Source organism: Falco rusticolus, chromosome 6 (genome assembly GCF_015220075.1).
Source record: "Falco rusticolus isolate bFalRus1 chromosome 6, bFalRus1.pri, whole genome shotgun sequence".
Classification (NCBI taxonomy): Eukaryota; Metazoa; Chordata; class Aves; order Falconiformes; family Falconidae; genus Falco; species Falco rusticolus.
The window spans coordinates 83,677,242-83,689,099 of record NC_051192.1 but is presented as its reverse complement, the minus strand read 5'-3'; the positions used below and the strand labels follow the sequence as shown (position 1 = coordinate 83,689,099).

The window sequence follows — 11,858 nt, the reverse complement described above, 5'->3', positions numbered from 1 at the left end:
TGACTTTCTATGCTAAATTCTGCAAAACTTCATATTGGGGAGTGTGTGTGTAAAGGGAACTCGATGGAGATCCCTAGAAATATACAGGACTGATTAGAACATGATTTTTTTTATGGATATCAGGATCGGTATTCATTTGTAAACTGCTATTAAAGATCATGATGATATTACACATTCAGCTTATTAACTGTTAAAACAAATCAGAACAATAACATTCTCTGGTCAGTGAATGATTTCAGCCCCATCTTGTAACTTGTGCTTTGTAAAAATATTTATGAATATAAACGTGATATATATTGTGATATTATGAATATAAATATGATATTTATACCAGCTATTTTTCACACTACTTCAGTAACACTGAATGACTTTAGAATTAAATGTTTGTAATGAAAAAGACGTTGCATTTATTTCCCCTAGAAATGTAAATAACTTTTCCTTTTACTTACAATTATAAAGGGTTCAACTGTAAGTCTTAGAAAAGCATTTGTTTGATTTGTTTGCTCCTTGCATACAGGCAATATTTGGCTCAGACTGCTAGAATATTTGCAAGAATATTAGACCGCTAGAACCTTGCACTTCTGCATTTTTACACCAATACCCTTTGCCAGGTCCTGAATCTTAAGAGACCTGCCAGGCATACCTTGTTCAGCTTTCCAAGTGCCGATATTAAATCTGCCCATTCACTGGAATATTCAAAGTTCTTCAGTGCTTTGTCAACAGCTGCTACATAGTTTCTGTACTTGGAATCAGTCAGTAGCTCCAGCTCCTCCGTGTTCATCCTCCCACGGTGTCCCACTAGAGAGTAGCTTGCAATTCATGTACAGGCATTACCTGTTCAAAATAAAAAATAAAACCCCCTGAAACCATTGTTTCCAGATACAGATTCTTAAAATACTTTTCTATAAGGAGCACTACATTTTCCTCAAAGGCATTACAAAATATCAAACTGAAATTAGTTTACAGCAATTTCTAAACAAAAGCTAACATATTGCACACAAATATTTAACACATGTCTAAAAGAGTATATTTGCAATCTAGTTCTGTTTAAGAAAAAACAAAAACAAACCACAACCCAACACCACACAAAACAAACAAAAACCCCTAGGAAATTAATGTTCTGCCCCTCCCAAAAAGCTTTTTATTCTAAACAATGCAACAAAGGGATTCATTTTTTTTTCCTCACCTCTGGGTCCATCACCAGAAAAACCCACCCTTCCACAAATCAGCCCTTCTGAAAACAGAGAATATTGATCTTACTGAATCACTTCCAGGCAAAAGACAAGAATGAAGGACACATACAATAGTCACACATTATTCAGTAGTACTGTCATGCATCAACACTTGCTTTTACAAGACCTAGAATTCTAATTCAGTGATGCAACTCTACTTTGTTTTTATATTCTCATCATCAATGCACAACAAAAGTATATGTTTACTATTGTTCTGTAATCAGAGGCTTTTGCAATTTACTCTCTACATTTTCATCACATGGTAGTTTACACAGAGCAATTAAGGTATTCTAGTTCCAGAAACACCACCTCATACGTTTATAGGCCACACACTATTTATTTCATGAAATTCAATCACTATTAAAAAGAAATATGACTTTAAAGCTACTTTAACCCCAAACAGTTACAACTCATAACGGGAAATTCTATTGTAGCATGTTTGTGAAAAGGGCAGGTTTTGTGCCCCTTTTAATTGGGGTCTTTTGGGAGCTGTCTCTGATACTCAGCTTCAGAAGAAACCTCACACCCAGCAGATGCTGATCTCTTCTGTCTTAATTAAAGGGAAATGGGAAGAAAATTGCATGCAGAAGCACAGGCTGAAGCATGGTAGACCAAAACCCACAAACAAACCACAGAACAGGTATAAAGAAGCTGTATTCATCAGACTGTCTACTAGGTATGATAAATAGAGTCATGCTGAAAACAGCAGCTTCAGTGAGCCCTTTCAGAAAGGACTGGAGAAAATGCCTCATTGGCCCCTATTCCCAGAAAGCAGCAATATGACAAAATAGCAGGACTCTGAAATGAAAAATCCCTGTGAAATAATAGAGCAGAAGAATTAACAGAAATAAGAAGTGACATTCTGATTTCTGGTGGTTCTAAAGTTGATGGAGACAATAAAAACACTCATCTTTAAATTCTACTTCGGAAGAAGTTTAAGTGTTTTTAGACCAATCAGAAAACTCAATTCAATTTGTAATACTTCATGTAATAAACACACTCCAGTTGTGCAAGATGCATCAAAAACATATGATAAAAGGCAGCAAAGTGTTTATATGATCAATTTAAAATGTTTTATATGGAGACATAAAAATTTTCATTTGATCTGTACTACAACTATCCCTCCCTTTAGTGTTCCCCTCAAAATGGTTATGAAGCTGCTATTTAATAACTTTGTCGACAGTTCTCATAAGGAGTTACCACTGAATGAACAACATAAAAGCCTAGGTAGGACTGGTTAGCTACCTGAAAGCCAACTCCTTGCCATGTTCTTGAAACAACCCTCAAACCTACCAACTATGTCACTACTAGTACTGTCACCTTTTCAGTACTCCACAAGGTAAAATGAAAAAAGCTATACTCCAGCATCTCCACATTAAGACAGTAGTAAACCAGGCTCAAAATTTCATGACTGTGATCTCGTCATTTATCGCAAAGTACCCTGGCAGATATTTGCTCCCTTCCTTGTGTTCCTTTAATTAACAGGTGCTTCTGAAGATAAGCTTTAATTCTCCCAAACTTGCTTTTGTTTTAAGTGCTAGAAGAACCTTAAAAAAAAGTGTTACTTCAGTCAGAAACAGTACACTGCCACTCTGGGTTGCAGAGAGGGACCTTTGAGAACCCTCTCACCCTAACCTTTCACGCAGAAGCACATATACAGTGCCAGACAAGCCCCTCTTCTGTTGTCATCACATTTATCTTTTCTTCTACAGAACAACAAAAATTCCACATTAACAATTTCTTTATCCTTGTTACTATCTTTCTCCTTATATTGCTCGCCTCCTGGTTTCTCAGCACTGTAAGGGAAGTTGCAAGAAAAGAAAAATAAGGGACAGGCAAAAGGAAGAAAAAGAACTGGGACAGCAGAAGTGAATAAAAAGGCCAAGAATTACAAACCTTTTGCACTCCTGATTCTAACTGCAGACTAATAATGACAGATTGTCTCCAAGGCAGGACAGAAATGCAAACCATTACTTCAAAAACATATCCTGAGTGCCAAACTGACAGATTTCACAATACCCCACTGGTGTAAAGCACTTACATCTTACTTTTTATCTAAAAAAACTATTTCATGTTGGTTTATTTTATAATAACTATCTTTCTTTGGATTAAGTCCAGAAAAAGATCAGGTTTGCTTTGAAAAAGCTGTAGAATGCCAAGAGATTTCTCAAAGAGACAGATGCACAACTGCCAACGTCTGAACTCCAAAAGTAAAATAAAGTATTAACACTAAAAAAGAAGAAAGGACCAACATACAAAACCAGCACAACTCTCATTTTTCAGGCACAAAGGATGGAGAAAGAACTTGACACAGCAAATAATGCTTTCTGAGTGAAGAAAGCATCAACATTCTTTTTTTATCCACACAAGAGTGCAAAAGGTTTGTAATAAAGCATAAATGTAACCGCTTCTGGCTGAGTGGAAAACAGGGCTCTGTCTTCCTCAAGTGCTTGAAAAACCTGAAAGTTGAGAGTGGACTGATTCAGGATTATCAAAGGTTAGACAAAATCAGCAGGAACATGGGGTTAAACAGGCAGCTTTTTTTCAGACTTGCTAACTGATCATAATATTCATTTTAGAAACATAAAACAACTTTGACTGAATAACCTATACTTTTAGACAAGTCTATTGCACACAGCTTATACTAATGCATTTACTTTAGTCATGTAATTGACGTTTACATTTATCCATATGTTATTAGCTAATTTTGTAATTTTGAAGTTTTGTATAGAGAAGAAAAAAACACTGTTTTCTTACTACTCTATGGTTATGGTCTCATTTTTCTTTCTTAAAAAGAAAAGGGTTTATATAGTTCAAGGTTACAGGGAGAGAAAGAATTTTTCCCACAATAAAGAGCCTCTATTTTAAACAATATATCTTCCAAGCCATATCAGTAGCCATAATAAGTCCTGGATGCAGAGAAGATACTATGTAAATCTTATGTATTATTTTTATAAACTTGGCACTATTTGTAGTCCAAGACCACTGAAACTACAGGAATATCCATTTTTATTAGCTCTCGTGTAAAACTATACTTGTCCTACAAGATTTACTTTTTGCTTAGCCTGAAGATACTCCAAAATAATATTTTCTTATTTCTGTCATGCATTCTTACTGATACTTTTCTGTTCTCTTCATCGAAAATAAAACCGCAGATCTAAGAATACTTAATTTTACAGCACTGGTATTTCAATACAATGTTAAAGCTTAGTAATGTCTACCTCCTTGTAAGTATCACACCCTTAACCTTTCAGAATTTACTACTTTTAAAAATGAGATAAATAATAAAATTCAATAGACTAAAATCATTGAAAAATAGCAGTTTCTGCCACACCATCAAACATCCCAAAGCATAAAACTTTTATCTTGCCATTCTACAATCACCATTTAGCATTAGGGCCGACTTCCCTTTTAATGGTCTTTATTTATCGTTTTGAACAAGGTATTAAGAGCACCATTCTTTTGCTTTTGCTGGTTCCCCCCTTTTGGCATTCCTAATGAGATCTGACAAGCTTCTCAGACTGAAGATTCAGTCACTCTCATGAGTTTGGACATAGGTAATCACTGACCTGTTAGATGGCCATACCTCCTCCTAATGGATGACAAAAAGTAAAAGGGGGTGTCTGAGCAGAAGACTTATTATCCATGAGAAGAAAACTACCTAAGCAGTGCTATACACTTTCAAACTATTTCATAAAACCACCTTTAAATCATAAGTGATTGCAGAAGTAGGTCTTGACACTTAATACCTTCTACTTCACCTTCTTGTGGGGATTAAAAACCAGACACTGCACAATTCTGTATATTCCTAGATGTCTGTAGTCTTTGAGCATGACTTTGACAAGGAAAGCAGTTACCTGGGGCTGTGGATCTCCTTTTGCTGGGAGTTGTGCATAGTGTGTTTACAGACCAGCCTTCGCTTCCTTTCATCAGTGAGGGAGTCCTGGTTTTCCTCTGAGTCGTATTAAGATGATACTGCTACAGCTGTGTTTTCCACAGCAAGTGCTCATCCTTCACAGCTCGCATGCCTAACAGCCTTCTGCCTCACATCAACAAACTACTAACCTGTTTAATAGGCTCTAAGTGGTTTTCACCTAAAGAAACTTGATTGAGAAGAACAGCAGCTTTATCAACATTTACTCAATAAAAGCTGCTTTCATTTAGATTCTGTCTCAATTTAATCACAATGTTCTAAGACTTCCCACTAATTCATAAAGCTCTCCAGTATCTGTTGTACCCTAAAGCTCCTCTTCAGGTTTGATTTGCTACTGTTCTGCTCTTACATTTTTCAAGCCTCACAGAACTGCTCTATTTGTCTGCTTCACACCAATCTGCAACACTGCAATGGTCACTTTGGTAGAGGTCAAGGGGCTGATCACTGTGGAGCACAAATCTGTGTATGTCATGTCACTTAAAACATTCTCAAGATTTGTCCCAAGTACTAGAAGAACCTGAGCTCATAAACTTGCTCCCTTTGAATTCCTGAGTTTCAGCTTTGCAATATTTCAAGGCTTTTTCTAAAATTGTTTACTGTTTCAAGTGTGGCTACGGGACATAAAGTAAAAGAACTAATAGATAATAAAAAAGCAGATGAGAAAAATCTAAAATTTCACAATACTGAGCTATTGCTTTTTAAGCTGTGTACACTGCCCATATACCAAGCTGGTAACTGCAGAAACACATTTTTATTTAAATAGACTTAATACAAACAGAACCCTTGTCATTTGGTAATTTGTTATGCTTTGCTTTCTCTCAGAAGCATTTAAAAGCATGAATGGCAAAATAAATACTGCAAATCCCAGGCTAGGCTCTGAAGATAAAAACCAAATGTTGGAAACATATTCTTCTATCACCAAAGATGAAGATTTTCCAATTGCAGCTAATTATTTCTAAATTGACTTTCTACAGAGTCCTCATCTCAGACTGTTTTAAAGAGGCATCTCTAATGTCTTCTGAAAAATAAGAAGTGTTTGAGCTTCTCATTTTGGCCAATTGCTATTCCATACAGTAATGAAAGATGCAAAATCCCCACATATTACCCAAATAAACAAAGCAAAAAAAAAAACCCCTGACTATATAATTAACTGTAATTAGCCAAGATGTCGTTAGTAACCTGCAACAGTATCAAGCACTTAATAAGATCTAATATTGTGATTTAAAATTTCCCAGTACACTTTTCCAGCCAGGCAAAATTCACAAATGGAAACAGGTTATTACATTTTTCCACAGAAAACCAACACTGCTTTAGGTGTTCAAATTCCTTTCCATGACAAAATTAAATTAAATTAGCACAACAATCTGTGTGTTACCCACACTGGCAATCACTGCTAAATCAACACAAGATGTTTTCCTGAGAGTGATTCTCATCGAACAAGAATTAAATAGAGAAAACCTATGGCTTGAACTACAGAGGTCAGAGTAGGCACCCAACTGGATGAGCTCCCTCCTTCTGGTTTTAGAATCTGCAAAACATGTTAATTATTTGTGTTTATTATTACACAAAAACCAAATTGTCAGTAAAAAGAAACTAAGTACACTTCCTCTGCAGGTACAGGAAGTCACAAAAGAAAGATGACTGGAATAAAACTCTAAATCTACCACTGAACATAGACTAATGGAAATACATAAGGTATGTAAAATGTTCTTTCTTCTATTGCTTTTTTATGGTATTTCAAAGCCTGACATACCAGACATGAGTTCAGAAAGAACAAGTAACAAGTTTAAAAATTCATAAGCAATCTACAAGAAGCCTTCTTAGTAATCAACTTCTCTGTTCACTGTTTAAGAAAACAAATCTGTAATTATGAACAATCTCCAAGTGAATGTATTTGCTATAGAACATATTTTTTCAGAAGTAAGTATCAAATCATGTCTATCTGTTTATCAGAGGGAGAAGAAAGTGACCAAAGACTTCTTACTTTTGTTGGTAAATACAAGTCTCTTTCAATTGCCTCTTAAAAACAAAGTTAGAGTGGCATTTTAACCTCTCTACTCACTTCTATTTTATTGCAGCTATTCAATATATTGCAGGTGAACTGCAAAACAGTTTGATATACCAGACTGAAATTTTGATTCCAGACCCACCAACAGAACACTACTGATCCCTTCTCTTCCAGCCCTTGTGCACTCTTGCCTACATGCTACTCTGGATCTTCTTACCATTTGTGGCAAAGTATGAAGAGAAAAGCTGCCCTGTTCACTACAGGGATCTCCAAGTGCTGCTGTAATAAAGCAATAAAAGGTTTCCTCTGTTAAAATAAACTTTGACTTAATGCCAAATAAGTATTTTAACCACATCTAATAGTTAAAAATTAATTCCAGAAAATATGAATAAAGCAAAATAAATAGATATTAGCCAATGAAAGCACTGTAGTGGCATACAACAGATGCTCCAGTGACAATGTGATATGTTGTCTGTATATATATGCATGACAGCATAACATCGACTGTCTTCCACAGTTAAGTCCTCTTGCACTACATAAACACTGGAATCTTAAATGTTCTACTTTTAAAATACCACATCCTTCTTGAGATCAAATCAAACATTCAGATTTCACAGATCTGAACTTCCATCACTCAGTAAATGAAAGGCGATGATTTGCATCTTCTTGATTATAATTCAGGTCAACCATGAACTGAAAATATTTTCTTCTTCCTAAAATATTATTTTCCCATGTTTTTTTCCTTTCTAGCAAAAAAAGGATTCCTGAATTATCTATCTACTATAACTTAATCAGCATGCATTTTACATCTAAAATGAACAAAACTACAGACATCCATGCTTATTTTAAATATGCAAAATATCTAATGTCTTTTAGAAAAAGAGATGACTTAGAAAAAATGATGATTAAGTCAGAATAACACAACATAGAGAGAAATGGGGAAATTCTTCCTTGAATTTGTAGTTATCCTTCAATGCTCACTTACTTCGTCCCCTTCTCCCCCTTGTTGACCACTGTATTTCAACAACTAATATTTCAACCTAGATCTAGAACTGATCGCCGTTTACCTCTTATTCAATTACACGTTTGAAGGAGAGAGAAAACCAAAAAGAATACCTAGAATTTAACCTGCAGTTTTTTGACATGTTTGCAGAAGGTTTCCTCCTTAAACTTCATTTCATCTCAGTTCAGAGCTACCATCTTTATAGCCAATTTAAATTACAGCAGCAATGCATCCATCAAAGAAATGTAAACAACTGGGGTAAAGGCATTTTTTTCAATAATCTTCATTTCAGTCTCCAGGCTGACATCCCAACAATCCCAAATGCAGAATATGACATTTAAGATTTTTGTATTTTTTTAAATACGTGAAAAATGTAACCTCCTGGAGTCAATAAGTCACCTTGACAATGCAGAGCCTAACAGAAACACAAAATCCTTACTCAGAAATTAACTATAACATTGTATATATTGTATCACATACTGTTCCCTGGAGCAAAACAGACTGTTGCCCTGCTGAATAAGGTAAGCTTGCGCCTGGGTTGGTAGGGCCTTTTTCAGTTATGCACAATGAAACAGGCTACATAGCACAGTTACCAGTTGCCCCACCTCCATAAAAAGATCCTAAGACTGCATACTAGAAATAAGGCTGCTTGAATAACTCCAAACAGAATATGGAAGGTATTTATCTGACATAGCTAAATCCACAGTAAGCACACAAGTTTGGTGGGTTGGAAAAATCATTACCAAAGAGAAAATGAGTATGTTCCATGTCAGTGCAACTGCACCTTCCCCATGGCTCTGGTGCCACCTGTCAGCACGGTGAGCTTTGTGCTTTTCCTGTCCACAGTGGAACTGTCCAAGTCTCACAGGCTTGACTAGGCTTTGGGGCTACTGTCCTCTCTGTTGAGGAATGACAGATAAGTAAGTACATAATTTCAAATAGTTACATTCTCTCCACCTGTCTGAGCACAATAACAAGACAAGTTTCCTGAAATAAACTACAGGTTATTTTCACTTTTACATTTCAACCTCATACCTTCAAACGGTTACTATACCCTCCCTGAAAAGAATTCCTTTTTAACTAGCCAGCTCTTCTGATCTTTAACAAGCATTTACTGATGGAAAACTTATCTTGAGGTATTCTTTTTCTTCTTGCTTATTTTTTACTGTCAACATGTTTGTTAAACAAACAAACATGCAAGCTATAGCAAACTTAACAATTAAGAAAATCTCTAACCAGTAGTACTACGTTTAAACTTTGATTTGTACTATAGGTTGTTTTAAAGGAGAGTTTGCCAACTTCCGGATTCTTTTCGGCTTGGTAGACAAAAACAGGACCTACATCAGTTTCACTGTCTTACATAAATGCCTGCAGCACTCTACTGAGAGAGGAGCCTTGCTTGCAGGGTAACACTGTGCCTTCACATTGTGACATCTCTTTAAATATTCCAGTACACAGTTTAACACAGAATCTACCAACTTAACACAAAAAATAAAAATAAATGGTGACTTGATCATTTATACTTTTATTATTTTTCTACAATAACTTTAACACTGAAAATTTAGATGAACCTTTTATTCATTCATACCCATTGCCGTGATAATATGTAGCTTCAAAAGAGTTTAATGTTCTCTCTCCAAACAACCCTGATACTTCTTTTCACAAAAACATGTCAGAAGTTTTCATATCCTTATCATCACCTTACTCAGGTAAGCATTTAATACAATGCATTTGGGCAACACTTTGTCCAACTTCCTTTGTTATTATACCCTAGGGTCCTAAGATATTGCTGGTTGAAATTTAAAATTAATTAATTAATTTATATCATTTTATTCTGATTTTAATGTATATGCATTATCTAAATTGTGGTCATATTCTGCAATGCATCCAATTTCACATATTCTGCAGAGATTTCAAAGGAATTTATAAAGCAGAATCATGTTCTGACTGTTTAGAAAACGGTGGCTGGACCAAAACTTGTTCACACTCCTTATCCTCAGAAGTAAGCCAGAAAAAAACATAAACATAAAGTTAAATCCCCTTTCATTTTTGCAAGTGATCCTAGAAACCAAATTCAGCAAAGCACCATTGCTCAGCTTTATATAATTTTTTATGCTTATATTGAAGTACAAGTTTCTGATAAAAATAGGGATGTGATGACTAGTGAAATCATTTACTGAGTCTCTTTGGTGCTTTCTTCGCATTTCTTGTTTCAGTTACTGGGATGAAATTATTCATCCTGCAGTGTTTCTTCTCCCCAAGCTCTCAGAGGGAAATGCAACACTTACTGTTTCTATTTATCATTCAACTTCTTTTCAGCTACAAGTCAGGGCAACATGATTATTAATCTGAAAGACAACTTATGTGCATACCAATAAATTACTTCCATTTTTCCATTTCACGCTTTAGGAGGTATCATTTAGTTTAATCTCTTTTCTATCTCCTATTTTTCTCAACAACTTCCAAAATAGTTTTTTTTTTTTTACAACATGCTTCATACCTCTTCTTGGTTCTCTTCTACACACTACATATTGAATACAATGTAAACACCAAAATAAAAAAGAAAAAAAGTAGAACAGTGACAAGCATTTTCAGTCAGCCCAGCTAAGCAATCATTCCCAGCTAGGCAAGAATACACTAAAGGTGGACTGCAGTAACTCCAGTCAAGCAAACTAAGCCAGCAGAGAGCAGGTGGAAGCATCCTCCCCTTATTCAAATGGAGAACAATGGCAGAAGAATATAGGCTGAGCCCACCAGACCGTCTGCATTCTTACCCCTGTAGCTTGCTGTGCCTGTGATGAGTATTTCCAGTGGTCAGTGTACCAGTATTTTTGCACTACTGGTATAAAAATGGCCTAACTTGTGAACATAACTATCCACTCGAATGCACAGCCATTCCAGTAACTGAAGACATAGGATAACTTGTCTTAGCAAGATGTTGTTTAGACATCCACTGTCACAGGTGCTACCAACAAGCCCGGAAAGTGAGACATTCAGTAAGTTCGAAATTCAGTCTCTGCTTCCCCATCTGTCATATACAGGTTGCTTAGATTCCAGAAGTGCCTATTCTCATTTCAGTTAAAACAAACCTGGGAATTATACTGCTAACGTTCTGACTGCTTTCAGACTGACATTCCTCCACATGACATTCCTCCACGTCATATTAAAAATGACTATACATTTTGGATAACCACAATATTTAGACATCACACTGCTATTAGACCTGCAAATGGTCTACTGTATTTCAGCCTGGTTTTGAAGTTACCAATATTTTAAAAAAAAGAAAAAAAACCCAAACCAAAACAAAACAACAAAAAAAAAAAAACAACAAAGAAGCAAATCTGACAGCCAGACCAGCCTAAGTATGTAACACAGATAGACCAAGGCTTGGCAACAAAAATGAAAGACCATGATCTTCAACCTTATATTATGCCCTCTTGTTACCTGCAAGCATCTAGCCCACTACCGTTTAGATAGAGCCTTCCCATTCCTATAATTGGAATTCAGGTATTACATTACGCTGTTAACCTGAGAGCCGTAACAATTCACCATTACTGCATATAGAAAGAAGATCCCGTAGTGAAAGGGTCCTTGCTAATCAGCAATGAAAAAACAAGGACTGAGTCACCCAGAACAAGCTCATCAAAACCTGTACCCCACAGCCAGCATATTTTAGGATAC

At 35.8% G+C, this 11,858-nt stretch overlaps 1 protein-coding gene across 11 annotated transcripts in view; it reads right to left on the bottom strand.

Annotated features, from left to right (window-relative positions):
• Positions 1-11,858, bottom strand: part of DOP1A (DOP1 leucine zipper like protein A) — a 68,088-nt gene that overhangs the window by 55,280 nt on the left and 950 nt on the right. For 8 of the 11 annotated variants that reach the window (XR_005104876.1, XM_037391668.1, XM_037391675.1 and 5 more), the window contains exon 2: positions 644-834. Coding sequence is in view for 10 of the 11 variants with exons in the window: in XM_037391668.1 (XP_037247565.1) it covers positions 644-781 (138 nt within the window). In the remaining variant the exon portion in view is untranslated. Of the gene's footprint in view, positions 1-643; positions 835-1,186; positions 1,235-5,089; positions 5,301-8,920; positions 9,077-11,858 lie in introns of those variants that run through there. The other 3 variants (XM_037391670.1, XM_037391671.1, XM_037391669.1) reach the window with 3 other exon arrangements.